Source organism: Pygocentrus nattereri, chromosome 7 (assembly GCF_015220715.1).
Source record: "Pygocentrus nattereri isolate fPygNat1 chromosome 7, fPygNat1.pri, whole genome shotgun sequence".
NCBI lineage: Eukaryota > Metazoa > Chordata > Actinopteri > Characiformes > Serrasalmidae > Pygocentrus > Pygocentrus nattereri.
The window spans coordinates 41,613,317-41,633,369 of NC_051217.1; the positions used below are offsets into that span (position 1 = coordinate 41,613,317).

The window sequence follows — 20,053 nt, forward strand, 5'->3', positions numbered from 1 at the left end:
GGGCTGGTTTATGTTTATGAACAGACGCCTACAGATCAACATAGTAAAGGAGCTCATCTGTGATCCTGAGTTTAAAGCCAGTTTTTATTCAACTTAAACTTGGAACTAAGTTGTAAATAAATCTGAAACTGAAACTTTGCTTGTGTGTAAAAAGTGATTTCAGAGCCACTCGGTTCTCCCTGATGGAAACTGTTTACCTTCAGTGTTTTGTGCTTCTGATCATTTTAATAGACGTCAGCGTCACTAATTAATGACGTTCTATTAAAAGACTGGTTTACCAAGAGAGACGCTGGAGGACTTTCACCTGAAATGAGTTCATGAAGCCAGTCTGGTTATAAAAATGATAACAGGACATCAGAGCCAGAATTACTCTTTTAGTACTTTTACTTTATACTTAAGTACATTTGAAGGTAAATACTTCAGTACTTTTACTCAAGTGGAGGTCTAAAGGGAGGAACTTCTACTTTTACTGGAGGAATATTTTACCTTAAGGGTCTCTACTTTAACTCAAGTACATGACTTGTGCACTTCGTCCACTGTAAAACGCCACCTGCGTCGGTCAGTTTTGACCAGAGAGAATCACAGATAAACTTTATTAAAAGTCTCTTTAGGCCTGTTGGGGATGGAGAACGTGTAAGTAGTCCAGCCCTCTTCCAGTCCGTGTCTGAGAACCTCCCTCTTGGGGTGATTTGATGTCTGGACTGACTGTATGTCCGAATGCATTTCGCTCATTAGCGCCCCCAGCGGCCGCCGTGTGCCGCTGCAGCGCGCTCGGTGACGTCACTGCTCCCTGATCAGCTGCCGGGGATGCGGAGTTTCAGCAAAACTTCAGCGGGAGCTCCAGCACGCGGACACCCAGCGCTCGGGCTCCATCTCTACGCGATCTAATTAAGCTCTAATTAATGTCTAATTAACGTTCTAATTAACCGCATTAAACGCTCGCGCGCCGACGTCATGTCCCGCTTTGCTCGCGCGCCCCTCGCGCGCTGTCTCGTGTTCTTCGGAGTGTTTTTGCTTCGCACGTGCTTCTCCAGCGGCGACAGGTAAGAGCTGACAGAGTCTGATTAAACCTGCTGTACCGCTCCTGAGCTTGAAGGGCGACTCCACCGACTTCCCAAAATTTGTATAGAACTCAACAGCCGAGATTCAAGGTCATTCAGAGCGCTTTGGTGTGAAATCCTGTGTTCACAGTGATGGTGATGGGAACCAGACGTCCACCTTTAAAAGCTCCCTCACACATCTGGTTATGAATACACTGCCTGATGACTGACACGTTGTTTTTTTTTATGATTAAAATTTGGCTTAAATATCCATTTCTTGGAATCCCTTCATGGGAGAGAGGGACACACAGGGCGTTATGTGGCAAAATAGTCCCCATCATTTTCAGATTTCAGATGACTCTAGTACCATCATTGGTATCACATATAAAAGCTCAGAGGACACTTGGGAGGTTCTCTGGGGGGTTTTGGACAGCACATAAAGTGGCTATAGTTGTGTTGTTGTCATGGCGACCCCTGGTTCCCATCACCACCACTGTAAGTAAGTGAGTCTCTTCAATCAGCCATTTCACCCCAAACCACACCAAATGAGTTTGTTTACGTCTCAGTGACTGGGTTGTTCAGAAATTTTGTAAGATTGGTGGAATTCCCCTTCAGCCTTTGTCTGATGTAAGAGCAGAATAAGGGACAGTAGGTGCTGTGTGTGTTGAGACGTGCGAGTTCTGATGCTTCTGAGGGGTTTTATTCTCCTGATTAGAGTGATGGCGCTTTTATCAGAGGCAGGTTTTATGTTTGCGGTATTTCCTCTACTAATCTGCTGCCCAAGTCGTGGGAACAGACTCTCAGTTCTGCATGACTAACACTTTGACGTTAGAGGCTTAAACCTCTGAGAGATACTGACCTTAAAGGGAAATTCCACCCATATTTTGAAGACGTCCGCATAATACAAATGCTAAGATGGTGGCGATAGGAACCGGACGTCTGAGGAGTCTAATGCCTCTGAAAGCTCCCTCAGAGAAAGTTGGGACGTGAAATAATCGGCATTGCACTGCTGGATGTCTGTGTGCCACTGGGGAGCTTTTGGCCCAAGATGGATTTTACATTTGGGAGGTACGTGCAGGACGTTGTGAGGCAAAATAGTTCCCAAAATAAACATTTTATTTTCAGATCTATCACGATTTTAGCCTCATCAACATCGAATATAAGTAAAAAAACAAAAAAAAAACAGAAGTAGGTTATAAGACGGGTAATGTGGTGTGGGCTAGCTGGTGGTTTTGGATTGTAATAATAATTACAGTGTAATCTGTTCACAGTGGTGGTGATAGGAACCAGACGTCCACCTGTAAAAATTCAAATATATTTTAGTCCGTTTATCTTAATCATGGTGGAGAGGACTCTTTGAGTTTCTCTGGAATGAACCATTTCACATCAAACCCCTCTGAACGACTTTGTTTACATCTCAGTTGAGTCATTCAGGAATTTTGAAGAAGCAGTGGAATTCCCTTTTAAGGCTCACTATAAATATCCATCCATGTGGCGCACACGTTCTCTGTCTTCGCCCGAGCTCAAATCTGATGAAAGTTTTCATGTGGTTGAAATCCCTTATTAACTTCAGTCCTATGGTTGAACACATTTTAGGCCAAAAGCTCCTTAAAACCGTTGCAAAACAATGATTCGGACATCTGGTTCCTATCACCACCACTGTGAACGACAACTTCAGGAAAACGAAGCGTGACCACTCTGAATGACTCCGAATGAATTGGTGGAGTTTCCATTTAAAGAGGTGATTTGATTGTGAAAAAGCACATAATTTACATGCTAAATTGAAGGGGAACTCCACCCAGTTTTCAAGTTTTGTGCATAATTTGGGGCAGTTGTGGGCTGGAGGTTCGGGAACTGGCCTTGTGACCGGAAGGTTGGCGGTTCGATCCCCAGTGCCGACAGTCCATGACTGAGGTGTCCTTGAACAAGACACCTAACCCCCAATTACTCCCTGGGCGCTGTGGATAGGGCTGCCCACCGCTCCGGGCAAGTGTGCTCACTAGTGTGTGTGTAGTCACTAATGTGTATGTGGTGTTTCACTTCATGGATGGGTTAAATTACTTACTTAATTAAATTAAATTAGTTAAATTAATTACTTTGTCAGCATGTCAACAAAATCATTCAGAGTGGCTTGGCATAAAATGCTTAATTCCTGAGAAACTTAGAGTTAAAATTGTTCACTGTGGTGGTGATTGGAACCAGACGTCTCAAGAGTTTAATGCCCCTAAAGGCTCCCTTACAGAAAGCTATTACATGGATGGTTGTGACTTCACTGCCTGATGCCTGAGACATTGTTTAATCGTAGTTTTGTGGTGAAACTTTCAGTCTAAACGATATTTTTACCTTTTGGTCTAAAAGGTAATCAATTTATATTAATCACTTTATGGTGGAATGAAAGTTTTTAAACTTATAAAACTTGTTAAACTTATTTTGACCACTATTTTACCATCAACAGTACAACAACATAAATATGCGTAGGTTTACTGGTGATTTTGGATCGTATGTAAATTGGCTGTATTTGCATTGAAGACATCAGGACGTCTGGTTCCTATCACCACCACTGTAAAGAAATCTAAGTCAGTAAGTTTCTCTACAATGAACCGTTTCACAACACACCAGTCTGAACAGCTTCAGGTCAACCAGAAATCTTGAAAAATCAGTGGAATTCCCCTTTAATTAGAGTTAATGCTGTAGTGTGGCTAATGCAGAAACGGGCAGTGGGCATCTCTGCGTCGCAGTGAAACTGGACAGCTGATGCATTACGGAGGTGAATCTATGACTGAAAAGCTTCCTTGGGTGTGATTTAGATCTTTCTCAGTAAAGCAGATCAGTGGGTCTGTGCTCTTTGTGCTCTTTGACCTCTTCACTAATTAGCCCTGAAGTTTCTTCCTGCTCTGACCGTTTCAATCTCTCAGCAGCTGCTAATCTCCACAGCCTGAACTCAGACCAGCTCAGGATCTCTCTCTCTCTCTCTCTCTCTCTCTCTCTCTCTCTCTCTCTCTGTCTCCCTCCCTATCTCTCTCTCTCTCTCTATCTCTCTCTCTCTCTCTCTCTCTCTCTCTATCTCTCTCTCTATCTCTCTCTCCTCCCTCCCTATCTCTCTCTCTCTCTCTCTCTCTCTCTCTCTCTCTCTCTCTCTATCTCTCTCTATCTCTCTCTCTCTCCTCCCTCCCTATCTCTCTCTCTCTCATTCCACTCTCTCTCTCTCTCTGCCCCTCTCTCTCTCTCTCTCTCTCTCTCTCTCTCTCTCTCTCTCTCTCTCTCATTCCTCCCTCCCTATCTCTCTCTCTCTCTCTCTCTCTCTCTCTCTCTCTCTCTCTCTCTTTATCTCTCTCTCTCTCTCTTTATCTCTCTCTCTCTCTCTCTCTCTCTCCCTCCCTCCCTATCTCTCTCTCTCTCTCTTCTCCCCCCCTGTGTCTCTCTCTCTTTCTCTCTGTCTGTGTGTCTGTCTCTCTCTTTGTCTGTCTCTCTGTGTGTATGCACCCTCTCTCTGTCTACCTGCCTGTCTGTCTCTCTCTGATTTTCACTATTTTTGTCTGTCTGTCTCGGTCTGTCTGCCTGCTCCCTCTCCCTCCGTTTTTCTGTTTCATCCCTCTCCCTATGTGTCTGTCTGTTTGTCTGTCTGTCTGTCTGTGTGTGTGTCTCTCTCTCTCTCTCTCTCTCTCTCTCTCTCTCTCTCTCTCTCTCTCTCTCTCTCTCTCTCTCTCTCTCTCTCTCTCTCTCTCTGCCCCCCCCCTCTCTCTTGTCTCTGTTAGCATGGACTGTATAAATGAGCCGTCCTGTGAAGTTAGATGATTGAATGAAGTTATATTATGGTATTTGTTTGTGTTTCTGGCAGTGAAGAGTGTCCAGATAATAAGATTCTAACAGTGGAGTATCCGTGTACCAGAGCTGGAGGCCAGACCAGCACGTGTCTCAGGTAAGACAAGGATTTGCTCCTAGTGCTGATGGCATCATGTGATTGAGAGAAATATTAATAATTTGTACTTAATGGCTGTTTTGACTGGAAATTAAATGAATGAAGTGTCTTTGTGGCCCTTTTACACTGCACTGCTCCTGGATTGTGTCTACACTTATGCCTAAATTTAGATTTTAATAAGGTAGATAGAGGGTGAGAGGCGCCCTCACGAATCCAGCAGTAGTTAACGTGAAGCCCTCAAAGAGACGCTTCATCCTTATCCCACCCCTCCTGATCTCAGTTTCTGGACTACCTCTCTAATCATATCTTATCTGAAGTGTACAAGGCCTCGTGCATGAAGGTCAAGTTCGTGTATTGAGGTTTGCTGGAACATGTTCAGCCTTTGATTCTTCCAGCACTTTCCTGGAGTATCCAGACAGACCCACTCTGACGAGGTCCAGAGAGTCATACCCAGAGCAAGAGCAGACCAGCGTTTCCTTCACCAGCGCTATCAGACCTCCATCTCTGCTCCAGTCCAAGTGCTACATTAGGCGAGTGCTGGGAGTCAGATGGAGGGAAGCGTCTGCTTAGTGTCCAGCTTAACTCTGTAACACTGTTCGTGTCTCATTCAGTCCGGCTGGATTCAGAGGAAGAGGGATTGTGGCGTTTTTCAGGCTTGGGCTCTTTTTCTTTCACCCTCTCTCTCCCGCTACATCCCACACAGTGGACTTCTGTGCCTTCCCTTCAAGCCTCTTGATTCTGATTCCAATTACAATTGCATGAGAATCAGAATGACCAGAGCTTTTTAAACTGCAGGATGGAGCTGCCAGCCTCAAACCCACCAATATATCCCACCAACATCAGGCCCAGCTCGAAGCTCTTTGTGTGAACTTGGTGGTTTGGTATTAGTACCCTCATATTGTGGAAAATCAAATTTTCCTCGCTTTTTTGATGAAAATACTGAAGTTTCAGAAGACATTGCTCAGTCGAAGCCTATTTGCGACTATTTATAGTTGTGATGTCACATCTACATATGATCTGCAGCAGTTATCGCAGTGAAGGGATCAGCCGGTCAGAGCGGAGGTTCTTTATATCGCTGCTTTCGTAACAAAACCTCGTTTTGTCATTTTTCAGTTTTTGACATAATTTGAAAATTCCTATTGCCCTTTACAATGTATGTAAATGTCATGATAAAGGACCCAAAAGAAATGACCCAAAATGACCTGGGCAAAAAGGTCCTGTTCCATTGACTTACATTTAAAGTAAAGTAGTTTTTTCTCTCTCCTATAAAGTTGCTGTTTTGGAGATGTGAGGTTTTCTTCTGACAGCAGTGCTGCATATCTAAAGTGCACAAAACAAAACCAGTCGGCTTCATTCTGAAGGATAATGAGAGGTCGGACATTGATGTGGCTTCTTTTGTAGCAACCATTGCTATAATTTTTAATAAGAACCTTTTTTAACAACCAAATCTGAGACTTGTTTTGCACAGTAGTAAAATCAGAAATGAGCAGTATATACAGCACATAAATCTGTGTCAATATTCCATAGTTACACTTTTTGTTAGAATTTCCAGTCCACCTTAAATGCTGCAGCAATTAGATTCTGCAACCTGGGCTGGCTCCTGAATGTAACTGCTGCAGCATTTAAGGTGGAACGGAATTCTTTGAATAAGAAGCCAACCTCAGCTTGGTTGAATTTCTCAAGGCATTTGTCTTTTATGTGCGGCCTGTAGACTCAAGCCTCCGAGCGTCAGACGCTGCAGAAATTCTGAAAATATTACAATCATTCTGTCCACTGGTTGTTGGACAGACAGTTGGGAAAAAGTGCAAGACTTCAATATTGTCCAGTGCAACTGACCGAGTCAGGCAGCTCCTCAGGCGATGCGAGAGGAAACAAGGTCTAGTGTTTGGCTAAGGCTAACCCCAAAATGTTCTCAGTATTTAGAAACGCTGTCTCATTATTTAAAGATACTAAGTCAGTATTTTGAGATACTAAGTCATTGTTTTGAGAGATTACCTCATTATTTTGAGATACTAAGTCATTGTTTTGATGTCCTATCCCATTATTGTTAGTGTCTTATTATTTAAAGGTACTAAGTCATGACTTTGAAAAATGTTCTCATTATTTTGAGATGCTGTTTCATAATGTTGAGACATTGCGTCATTATTTTGATATTCTATCTCATTTTGAGATGCTTTCTCAATGTTGAGATACTAAGTCATTATTTTGAAACTTTCTTGTAATTTTGAGATACTAAGTCATTATGTTGAGATACAAAGTCATTGTTTTCAGGTCCTATCTCATTATTGTAAGGTATTATTTAGTAAGGTACTAAGACACTAAGTCATTACTTTTCAGAAATTCTCATTATTTTGAGATGCTTACTCATAATTTAAAGATACTAAGTCATTGTTTTGAGATACTAAGTCATTGTTTTGAGATACTAATTTATTATTTTTAGATGCTCATCATTTATGCATGTATACACAAAGCATATCAAAATAATGATGTGGCACCTTAAAACGATATAGTGTCTCAAATAGTGACTTAGTTTTGCTGAAAAAGTAATAAGGTGCTGGATTTTGTGGTGACATTGTTGTTTTAAGTGACCGTAATGGGCTCCCATAAAGTGTCTTAACTTGGGTACCGTTTCCTGCCCAATACTTTGTTTTAATTACAAACTGACTGTAACTCATTAAGTGTTAGTAGCACCTCCTGGTAGTGAATCTGAGTTATTGTGAAGAAAGTGAGTCAAATCCAAATCTTTTACATGCTGCTTTTCGTACAGCCCTGCCTGACTTTTCTCAATAACACATACATGCTAAACATCATTTGAAAATAGAATATCATCTGAGGATAAAGTGCTTGTTTTGATGAAAAGTGAGTGGTTTGCTTCAGGGATTTCTGTGTTCTGTAAAGAGTGTCCGACCTTGTAGCTGCAGCTCTGAAAGAACATGTGTTTTAGGCAGCGCAAGAACTGGTTTAGCACAAAAAAAGCACACAAATGTTATTCGTGAACTTCAGAGGAAAGTGAATAAAATGTGCACAAAATGTATAGAAGTGTAGGATATGGGCTCTTTAACGAGACGCCTAAAGGGACCCGAGCGTTGTTTCGTACGGTCTGTGCTGGAGGTCGAGCCGCGTGGAGCCAAACCAAATACACATGCTTCATATGATGTTTCTTTATTCTGTGTGTGTGTGTGTGTGTGTGTGTGTGTGTGTGTGTGTGCGAGAGAGAGAGTGAGCTCAGCTGGACTGTATTTTTATTCTGTACCCGCAGACAGAGATGAAGAAATGGACTGAAAGAGGATAACGGAGAGAGAAGGGCAGAGAGAGACCATTTGGCTAATATGTCACTCACATTATGACCACCTACATTTTACATTTACAGCATTTGGCTGACGCTCTTATCCAGAGCAACTAACACAGGTAGGTGAAGGCAGTGTTAGGAGTGTTGCCCAAGGACTCTTATTGGTATAGTGTAGGGAGGTTACCCAGGTGGGATTGAACCCCAGTCTACAGCATAGAAGGCAGAGGTGTTGCCCACTACACTAACCAACCAGCACCTCCTCGTTTCTAGTCCATCTTATCAGCTCCACTTACTGTATAGCTGCACTTTGTAGTTCTACAGTTACAGACTGTAGTCCATCTGTTTCTCTGATACTTTGTCACCCCCTTTTACCCTGATCTTCAGTGATCAGGACCCCAACATACAGAGAGGCCATGAGGTAGTTACAATTTTCCGGATTGTGATCTTGAGATAACAGAATAATTAACTTGTTATCTGAAGACAAAAAAGTTATCTTGAAATAACAAGCTAGTTATCTTTTTACCTTGAGATAGTCATTATCTTGAAGTAGCAAGTTAGTTATCTCAGGACAAGTTATCGTAAAATAATGAGTTAGATGTTTTGTTATCTCAAGATAAAAGTTGTTTATCTTGTGATCACAAGATAGCAAAGTTTCTATCTTGAGATAATGAATTAATTGTCTTGTAGTCTCAGAATAACAAAGTTGTTATCTTTAAATAACGTGTTATTAAGCTGTTGCTTTGAGATAATGAGTTAATTATCCTGTGATCTCAAGATAATAAAGTTTATGTCTTGAGATCACAGGATAATTAACTTATCTCAAAATAACAGAAAATATCAACACCTCTATGGTCTCTCCAGACTTCCGTACACACAGGACCACCACAGAGCAGGTACTATTTGGGTGGTGGTCATTCCCAGCGCTCCGGTGACACTGATGTGGTGGTGGTGCTGGTAGAAGTGGATCAGACACAGCAGTGCTGCTGGAGTCTGCTTGTGGGGGTAAAACTCAAGAAGCTAAATTCTAAAGATGAGATGACAGTTTAACAGTTGGCTGAAGATGTGTGCCCCCCCCCGTTAGGTCTCATTGAGAGGGCCAGAACCGGCACTGATAGAGAAAATATACAGTTCAGTGGACAGTTTTGTTTTAACAGAGCTGGACGCTGTGAGACGTTCGCTCGTATTTGCGTCCAAGTGCGTAACGTTATATTCTGCTCCTCTGGAATGCAGGTGCCTTAATTTGGCATTCAGAGTGGTTTGATGTAAAATGCCTTGCTGTAGAGAAACTTAGACTGATATCTTTACAGTGGTGGCGATAGAAACCAGGGGTTGCCATGTCTACAACACATTTTATGCCTCCAGTGGAGGCATTAAACTCTTCAGCGTCTGGTTCTTATCACCACCACTGTGAGCAATTCTGACTCGTTCCTCTTTAACGATGTCTGTAAAGGCATGCTAGGTATACATGGTGCACTGCATGTCTTAATTTTCCATTCTCCCTTTATCCCTTAACATTAAACAGGCTGTTGTTTTGTTACTGTGCTTTTAAGACTGATATATGTAAATGAGCTCTGCTGTGATGGGCTGTCCTGTATTGTGCCTCATTCAAAAAGGACTGACACTAATAACTTCATCGTGAATGGGCTGAGACAAAACTGCTGCAGGCTGTTATTATATATTATTATATATTACCGCTGCTGTTGGAACAAAACCTTGTATCTCCATTTTTGACATTTTTCAGTTTTTGACATAATTTGAAAAAACGCGTTGTCTTCTACATTGTCTCAAAATTTCATGATGAAAGGACCAAAACAAATGGCTCAAAATTACTTTGAAAAAATTCTGGTTCCATTGACTTACATTAAAAGTAAAGTGGGTTTTTTCCTTCTCCTGTAAAATTACCATTCTGGAGATGCAAGGTTTATATATATATATATATATATATATATATATAAAATATATACGGGCTGTTCTTGCAGCTTAATTTTCATGTATCGACCATGTGGACTGGGGACTGAATAGGCTTTTTTGGAACTTCTAAATTAAATTTAAATTTAATATGCAATTAAAATCATTTTGATGTGATTTTCCATGATATAGGCTCTTTATGTGAGACAGCTTGAGTGTTAAATAACATGAAAATAAAATTTCTGATTCTGCGTGAAGTAAATTAGCCGCACTCTCATGCACTCATTACACATTTCCACCGGTTACAATAGACCATATGTGTTAAACTCAAGGCCCGCGGGCCACGTCCCGCAATTATATCCAGCCCGCGAGATCATTTTATATTATTGTTACTAATGGCCTGGCAATATGAAGCGCTGGTAACACAAACTACAGATCCCATTTTGCAGCGCTTCAGCTGCCTTTCGGAGCGCTTTCCGCGCCAATCAAGTCTAGTGTCTGTTGCTACAAGTTATTGTGAAGCTTGCCCCTCACGATGCTGAAGAGAAAAGTTGATTCTGAAAGCAGAGCCTTTCAAACCCGATGGGAGGCCGAGTATCTGTTTACTGACATTGCCGGTAAACCTGTTTGTCTCATTTGTGGCGCTATTGTTTCTGTATTCAAAGAACTTAATCTAAGACGGCACTAAGAGACAAAACATCAGGATAACCTGAAAGACCTGAATGCAGAGCAAAAGATACAGAAGAGTTAAAAAAGAAGCTGACATTTTTTCACCCGGGCAAAATCACAAAGTGAAGCTGCTGTGAAAGCAGGGAGATCGCTCAAGCAGCCCAGCCGTTCACTGAGGGAGAATTTCTGAAGAGCTGCATGATCAAGGTGTGCGACGTCGTATGTCCAGACAAAAAAACAGATTCTGGTAAATTTAAGCCTAAGTAGAAATACGGCTGCTGATGGAGTTGTCATGTCACAGTTGAGTGAAAGAGGCAAAGACTTTACTGCTGACTCTCTTGCTGTGGATGAAAGTACTGACATGACTGATGCTGCACAGCTGGCCATCTTCATCCATGGGTTGGACTCCAATTTGCGCGTTACAGAGGAAATATTGGACATTAAATCGATGCACGGGACGACTGGAGAGGACACTTTTGAAAACGTATGTCAAAGTGTAACCGACATGAAACTGCCCTGGGACAAACTTATTGGACTTACAACTGATGGAGCAGCGGCTGTGTGCGGACTAGTGCGAAGGATGCGAGTGAAGATGCAGGAGGAGAACTGCACTGTTGAGTTAACAGCATATCACTGCATCATACACCAGGAAGCACTGTGGCAAAGTCCTGAAGATGGGCCATGTAATGAGCGCTGTAACGCAAGCCGTAAACTTTATCCCAAGTAACCAGCAGTTTCAGTCCTTTATGCGGGAGATAGATTCAGAGTTTGCCGACATCCCTTATCATACAGAGGTGCGTTGACTAAGTCGGGGAAAAGTTCTCAACAGTGTTTTTGAGCTCAACAGCGAAATCTGTCAGTTCGTGGACAGTAAAGGAAAAGACTCCACCGTTCTGCGGGATGAAAAGTGGAAATGTGAGTTGGCCTTTCTGGCTGACATAACAGCTCATCTCAATGTGTTAAAGCTCCAGCTCCAGAGCCGTGACCGCATGATCACTGACATGTATGACGCAGTGAAGGCATTTCAAGTGAAGCTGCTTTTATGGGAGAAACAAATGCACCAAAGCAACTTGCCTCACTTTCCCTGTTGCCAAGTAATGCTGAACCAAGTCGGCACAACGTTGTTCATAAATACGCGCAGCGCTTTGGTGACTTTGAAAAACAAAAAAAGGATTTCGCCGTCGACGTGGAAACTGCACCTGTGCAGGTTCAGATGGAGCTGATTGAGCTGCGGTGTAATGAGACACTGAAGGCAGGGCCTTCAGAGCTTATTCAATCCATTCCCGCAGCAGCGCCCCAGCTCCCCAGGTTCAGCTCGAACCTTGTGCATGTTTGGTGGCACATATCTGTGTGAGAAGCTGTTCTTCATCTGTGATGAAGACGAACAAAACCGCACACAGGAGTCGTCTCACTGATGAGCACCTGCAGTCCATCCTGAGAGTCTCCACAACACGGGACCTCACGCCAAACATAAACCAACCTGTTGCCAAAAAAAGATGCCAAGCGTCCAGCTCTGATAAAAAACGGCATAAGAGCAAAGAAAACTGAATGTTTTGATTCGTTATTTGTTGTTGCTGAAGAGCCCAAAATTTATTTATATTTCCAGGTTTTGTTTTGCAGCATGTTCATATTTCTAACTTGTATAATTTTGAGTGGATATATTTTTATGGAGAGCAAGACATTTGTTATTTATTTATTTATTTATTTTTATTCCAGAATAGCATTCCTGTCCATTTTTATTCATATTTATGTTCAAAAAACATTTAGCTTTAGTGTGTTCAATAAATGTTTATTCTGTTCGGCCCGCGAACTAAAGTGTGTCTTGAATTTTGGCCCCTTGTGCAATTGAGTTTAACACCCCTGCAAAACAGAAGCTCAGTCACATGCATTAGTGATTCCTCTGACAGCTAAACATGCCGCATACTTGCAATGTGAGGAGAGGCAAAAACAGAGATTTGGGAGGAGAGAAAGAACAGAGGGAAGTGGCAGTGACCGCCTGTCTCTGTGTTACATTAACTTATTAAAGCTCTGCAGATTGCATGGCCTGTTCTCTTTAATCAGGCCTTCCCAGAGCCTCGTAAAGCCACAGGAGCATTTACATAAAAGTCTCCATAAAGAGGAGCAGTGAATCTGAACGAGTCGCCTCAGATTTATGGCAAGACTCTGATTAATGGCGGCCTGATCTGAGACGTTAGCTCACTCACCTGGAGCATCTGATTCAGGGGGTTACTGAGTCATTCAGGCTGATGTAGAGCAGGACTGACTGGGTTAACAGAGCTTTTCTCTACGCCGTATACAGTGGAAATACTCAGAGTGGATGTGGGTTTCAGTCTGGACTGCTTTTTCAAATGAGCCACAATACAGGGCAAGCCAATCAGAACGGGTAAATGTTTAGGTCCTTTGGATCTACGGTTGTGTGCAAAAGTTTTGGCGCCCCTCTTTTGTTGATTTTGGACACTGAACACGCCTCTGCACATCACAATGCACAGTTAGTGCTTAATTTATCATATTTGGGGGGGGAAATAAATGGTAAAATGTGGCCTGTGAAAAACTAATGGTACATGTTTTTTGTTTTTTTTTCTCCTGTGTGTGAAATTTAGCACATAAACAGAAAGTGCACACTTAAATATGACACTTTTCTGCAGATTTTAATGTGTTCCCTGTAGAGGATGTGTTGAAACTAATTTTTCCTGAGAACATCAGCCAAACACAGCTTGCATGCAGCTGTAACGGTCTTAAAGACACAGTAACAGAAACGGCATGTTGAATTCTAAGGCGGGGTCAGCAACACAAACATTAAGAAGAGCCATTAGTCCTTTCAACAAAAACCGAACAACCTTGGGAGCCTCAACGTTTTATGTCCATTTTACCATCTTGGCTGTGAATATGCCTCAGTATGCTAATGTTCTAGTATAGGTTAAAAAATATATGTGTGTGTGTGTGTGTATATATATATATATAAAATGCAGACTTGCTTTGCTTTAAGCTTTAGATCAGCTATAGCCACTTTTCTCACATCTCTGGCAGGAAACTTTTCCTCAAAAGCAGAAAAGCTTCTTGTGAGATGTCTCTCAATGTTCGACTTTTTACAAAGCTGAAATCAGCTTCTCATTTGCCAGCGTCTGGTTTGAACTTTTAAATGGTGGAACGGTGAAAATCGAAGAATATGACTTCAGCTTTGTGACATTTTAGTGTTTGATAGTTTCTCGTTGCCAATTAACCGTATCAGGAAACCAGCTGGAGTGATTTATTAAGTCCATTCGTCTCCAAATTATCCATATTTGTCTTAAATCTTTCTTTTTGCCTTTTTAGCTACTGAATAGGCGAGATTGTTGTCTGCATTGCTATGGTGACCAGTAGTCTATGTGCCAGCCTTCAGGGTTAAAGGGTGAATTAGCAGTTATGAATTAACTCCAGCACATTTAAGACTATTTACTGTTGATCGACCAGCAGAGCTTTATTTTACTGTAAATGAACGATATTCATGAACACTGCCCTACAGTAAACTATCACCCACAGTTCTAGCAGAATGAATTATAGGCCCTACGTTACCCAGAAACGTAATGAAATACAGCATCGCATTTTTAAAGAAGTACTTATTGCCGTGTCTGTGTGGGTTGTTGTGAGTTCAGGTCAGTGTTTTTGTGTTTGAGGGAGCAAAAGAGGACAGACAGAAAAAGCAAAGTTTTGTGGCAAGCGGTATTTCCCAACTGCTCTTGCTGGAGGGGATTTGGGACGTATAGCGGCCCCTTCAGAGCCTCTGAAGTTTTTATCTTTGTCGTGACTCATTTCTGCGTATTGTTGAGCATAAATTTATTATCCATCTCTCTCTCGACATGCCAGGTCTGAGGTTAGAGGAGTGAGGGGGTTGAGCTGAGTTTAGCGTTTAGCTTACTCTGTACTTTGTTTCCCTTGAGAGTCTCCAGATCCAGCACTGCTCACTATATAGTGAGCCTGCCCTTTTGTAGTGGTCTGTGAAATGAATGCACTGCATTACATAGTTAAGTGATACTTTTTTATCCCACAACTGGGGAAATTCCACCTCTGCATTTAACCCATCCGTGAAGTGAAACACCACATACACTCTAGTGAATACACACACACACTAGGGGGCAGTGAGCACACTTGCCTGGAGCGGTGGAGCCCGGGGAGCAATTGGGGGTTAGGTGTCTTGCTCAAGGACACCTCACTCATGGACTGTCGGCACTGGGGATCCTTCTGGTCACAGGGCCAGTTCCCTAACCTCCAGCCCATGACTGTCCCCTACAGTCACATTACAGATGGAACGTGACTGGTGTTGCAGAGTAAAGAGGAAACCTGCGTAATTTAGCTAATTATATTGTATTTCCTATAATATAGGAATATTTGTATACGGTGCCATTAATTGTCCAGTGTAAGGAGAAGCAGTTCGAGACCATTCATTATTTCCTGTAATAGTGTTCTACGTAGTGCCCTTGTTTGTCCAGTGTAGGAACAGTGTTTAGGAGACTATTTGTGTTCCCTAAGATAAGATTAGATAAGATAAGATAAGATAATCCTTTATTAGTCCCACAGCGGGGAAATTCACAATATAGTAGTGTTCTATGTAGGGCCTTGTTTGTGGACCTCTGTTCCCTGTGATAGTGTTCCATATAGTGCTCCTGATCTTTGGGACTGTGTTGAACACCAGCATGATGTGTGTTTTTCTCTTCCCACAATTCTCTCTCCACTCATTCTACAACACACCCCAGCTTCCAGAGTCACAGCTGTGGTGGGAGGGTTACACGCAGGCCGCTGCTGACCTCTAGCTCTCCGTCCTGCCAGAGACCGTGTTGAAATCAAAACACAAACTGAAATTCATTTGTGGTCACTCTCTCAGGTGGATGTTTTGTGTAGTGTGATGTGGCAGAAAAATTATGGTCAGTGTTTTTTTGTTTTTTTTTCCTTTTCTTTTTCTTTTTCATCTTCATCAAAAATGACTGTGTATTGTGTGTGCTCTAAGGGGGAATGAAGGAATTTATTGTTGTGAAATGTGCTGTGTTGAACATTCTGTATGTGTGTGCATGTGCTGAAGTTGTATTTTAGGCTGCCTATTTTGTGTTTACCCCTATACGGTCATGTTTGTCACACCTGTTACTTGTCCTGTGTAAGTGGAGTCTAATCTTGGCATCAGTCCAGCTATATAACTGTGTCAGCCCAGTGTCCTACGGGCAAGTTGGATGTCTGGTACCTGCGCCCGTAACGAATAAACTTCACTTGTCCAGACAACAGACGGGGTCCCCTGGTATCCAGAGGGTTTGGATTCTTCAGAACAGTGATTAGGGGACAATATATATTCCCTATAGTAGTGTTCTGTGTAGAGCCTTGTTTGTGGACCTCTGTTCCCTGTGATAGTGTTCCATATAGTGCTCCTGATCTTTGGGACTGTGTTGAACACCAGTATGATGCGTGTTTTTCTTTCCCCACAATTCTCTCTCCACTCATTCTACAACACACCCCAGCTTCCAGAGTCACAGCTGTGGTGGGAGGGTTACACGCAGGCCGCTGCTGACCTCTAGCTCTCCGTCCTGCCAGAGACCGTGTTGAAATCAAAACACAAACTGAAATTCATTGGTGGTCACTCTCTCAGGTGGACGTTTTGTGTAGTGTGATGTGGCAGAAAAATTATGGTCAGTGTTTTTTTTTTTTGTTTGTTTTTTTTTTGACTGTGTCAGTTTAAGATGAGCTTGAACAGGTCAGGGATGAAAGTGCACAGTTTACTATCCATATGGCAAATGGAAGTAGATGCATTTATTAATCTCTTCCCAGTGCTTTGTGCTTTGAGGGGGATACTTCCATAATAAAGAGCTTATTCAGTAAATCTCAACAGCCACTTGGGGCAATTTGGCAGACGCTCTTATCCAGAGCGACTTAGTTTGATCATTTCACACACGTAGGCGAAGGTGGTGTTAGGAGTCTTGCCCAAGGACTCTTATTGATATAGTGTGCTTATCCAAGCAGGGGGTTGAACCCTAGTCTACAGGGTAGAAGGCAGAGGTGTTACCCACTACACTAACCAACCAGAATGGAGTTTGTGATGCTGCAAAATGTTAGTAGATCTGCCTCCAAGAACCACCACTAATTTTGGTATTGTTCATGGGTGACATCCACTGTTGTCTATAGCAGTGCACTCGATACACATTGGGGTAACATGGCTTCTCTGGTTTTGTTGCATCATGACAATAAATCAGTTGTGGCACAGACAGAACTTCAACAATGGCAGCAGCAAATGGAGAGAAACTGAAAAATTCAAGATCCACAGAAGTCACAGTTTGCACTCCATGATATGCAGAAGCACAGACAGACTTTCATAGCAGCACAAGCGCCTGAGTTTAAAAAAAAAAACAAAACAAAAAAAAACATTAGACTAAACTTTTGATTCCGCAGATTCCGACGTTCGTCTGTTTTAAGATTCTACAGCAGGGGATAGTAAGATGTTCAAATATCATCTTGCATGAAGTAAATGTAGAAACTAGATTTGGGATGAGGAATTTTCTTTCGTTTTTCTTGTAATTTGAGAACTCCAGTTACCCTTCGCAGTGTGTTTAAATGTTTGATGAACTGACCAATAGAAATGGTCCAAAAGTACAAAAAAATAAAATCTTGTTACATTAACTTCCACTAATTAAAAAGCTTTTATCCTTCTCCCGTGAAGTTAGTTTTTGGACTTCAGACAGTGATGATAATTCATCCAATTTTTCCCAAAAAATAACTTAATAAATACATGACACACATGAAATTATTCAACAGCACCTGTTTTATGTGAAACAATTTTCAGGTCTTCCGTATAAAATTAATTTTAGTTTCTTTTTGCCTCCAAATTCTGCATATATCAGGCAGTTCATCCCTCCAACTATGTTGATTGATTAAGTAATAATTGATTAAGTAAGCTATCAAAAAGTGTTTTATAGTTATATAATATTCTAAGTAAAATTGACATGATTTTATGTTTGAAAACTTTAAAATAAAAGCCAAGACAACTTTTAAAAGTGCTTAAAAATGTCAAAGTTCCTACTTCATCCAATGTCAGGCAGCAAAGCCTTTATTTATTTATTTTTTTATTTTTATAGAAAAGACGGGCCAGCCTGTTGCATCATAAAGAAGACCCCCATTGGCCTGCATGGTGCAATGCCAAGATCAGCAGCCCTTCCACATATTTTGTAAAAAGTGTGAGAGTCGTGATTAGAACTGGTCAGTTTACTATGTCAGGTGTCCAAGTAGATGCCTGCTTAATTTGAAATTAGGCTGAAAAGGTGGCGTCAGGTGGCGCCAGGTGGCGCAACCAGACCATACATACATATATACATACATTTTCTAAGCCGCTTCTCCATCAGGGTCGCGGGGGGGTGCTGGAGCCTATCCCAGCAGTCTTCGGGCGGCAACCAGACCAGAACAGTTTAAATAACTGAAATACACAATTAACAGCTTTGATAACTGAAACTGCTTTAAAAATATAAAATTCAAACAGATGCCAGTGCAGACATAAAAAATGAGCATCCTGTCTTTATTAAGATTTTTAAAAACTGTAGTTTCGAAAACCTTCCTGTAGTAATACCAGCTTTTTATAGCCCCAACTCAAACCAGGTGGAACTGTTAATCAGTTAACGTTCATGGACCCGATGAGGTCACCCAACTTCATTCCTCACAAACGAAATAACAACTACTGCTACTCTTACTACAACAACAACGACAACAACAACAACAACAACAACAACAACTACAACTACTACTACTACTACTACTACTACTACTACTACTACTATTAATCAGTTTTGAGTTTTCCATGTTTGTGCTGAATAATAATCCATGCAATGTGGACATACAAAGGAGCTTATAGGGTGAACAGACATACAGTTTTCTCTCTCTCTCTCTCTCTCTCTCTCTCTCTCTCTCTCTCTCTCTCTCTCTCTCTCTCTCTCTCTCTCTCTCTCTCTCTCTCTCTCTCTCTCTCGTGTGTACCCTCTTTACTTCGTGTCATGCCTGTCTGGCCTTTTCTTTATTTTCCATGTGGTTTTACTATATTGGTGTTGGCACTCACCTTTGCCCTGGAACATGTCCCTACTGCCTAACGCCCCCCCCCCCCTTCTTTGTCTCGCTCTCTCTCTCTCTCTCTCTCTCTCTTTCTTTCTTTTTCTTACTCTCTTTCTCTTTCTTACTCTCTTTCTCTTTGACACTCTGTCTTTCCTGCTCTTTCTCTCCCTTTCAGAGAAAAATGAGAAAGGGAGAGAGAGCAAGAGACAGAGAGAAAGCAAAAAAAGAGAAAGCAAGAAAAAACAAGAGACACTGACAGAGAAAGATCAGTGTCTCTTGCTTTTTCTTGCTTTCTATTTTTCGCTTTCTCTCTGTCTCTCTCGCTCTTTTTATGCCTTTCTCTGTGTGTCTCTCGGGTCACTTTCATATCTTTTTTACTCTCTCTTGCTCTTTCTCTGCTATTTTTGCTGTCTGTCTGTCTGTCTGTCTGTCTGTCTATCAGTTGTCACTACATGCTTAATGAAGGTTGATAAAGTTTGTCATGAGGTAATATGCGTAGGGTATGAATCCCCCCCTTCCTCAGAGCACTGTGTTGTATTTGATCCATGTGAAGTGTGCGTGGCTGTTCCTGGCTGTGTGTGTGTGTGTGTGTGTGTGTGTGTGTGTGTGTGTGTGTGTGTGTGTGTGCGCTGTAAAGAGCTCCAGGAGCTCCACACAGGAAATAAGAAGCAGTCGGAAGCTGCCAGTCATCGCACCTCAAGCTTTTATGTGGGTTTACAGGGTGTCTAACATTGTAAGGTGACTGAGACCCGTAACTGATGTTGAGACCTCTCTTGAGGTGAGAAAAAAAAACAGTGCTGCACGGAAGAGGGGGCATTCGGCACCCACCCAGAGCTTCAGACTTTATTAGGACTTCAAACTCTTTTACTTTCTTCCTCTCTAATTATTGCCATTCACTCCACTAAAGCTGGGGTTACACTACAGGACTACTCCGATTTTAGCCCCGATTCTCAGTCTGGTCTGTGCTAGTCGACTCTAGTCTACAGATTTTTGGCTCCTGTTTGCATTTCACAGAATTTTGTAAGCACTCTGGGGTGTGTGTGTGTGTGTGTGTGTGTGTGTGTGTGTGTGTGTGTATTATATAATATATACACACACACACACACACACACACACTCACCAGCCACTTTATTAGGTACACCTTACTAGTAAAAGGTTGGACCCCCTTTTGTCTTCAGA

At 41.9% G+C, this 20,053-nt stretch overlaps 1 protein-coding gene across 1 annotated transcript in view; it reads left to right on the forward strand.

Annotated features, from left to right (window-relative positions):
- Positions 1-836: 836 nt before the first annotated feature.
- The window catches only part of LOC108439021 (collagen and calcium-binding EGF domain-containing protein 1-like), a 46,772-nt gene continuing 27,555 nt past the window's right edge, over positions 837-20,053 (forward strand). Inside the window, exons 1-2 of the mRNA XM_017717186.2 lie at positions 837-1,043; positions 4,879-4,959. Of these exons, the coding sequence (XP_017572675.2) occupies positions 955-1,043; positions 4,879-4,959 (170 nt within the window). The 5' untranslated portion in view covers positions 837-954. The remainder of the gene's footprint in view (positions 1,044-4,878; positions 4,960-20,053) is intronic.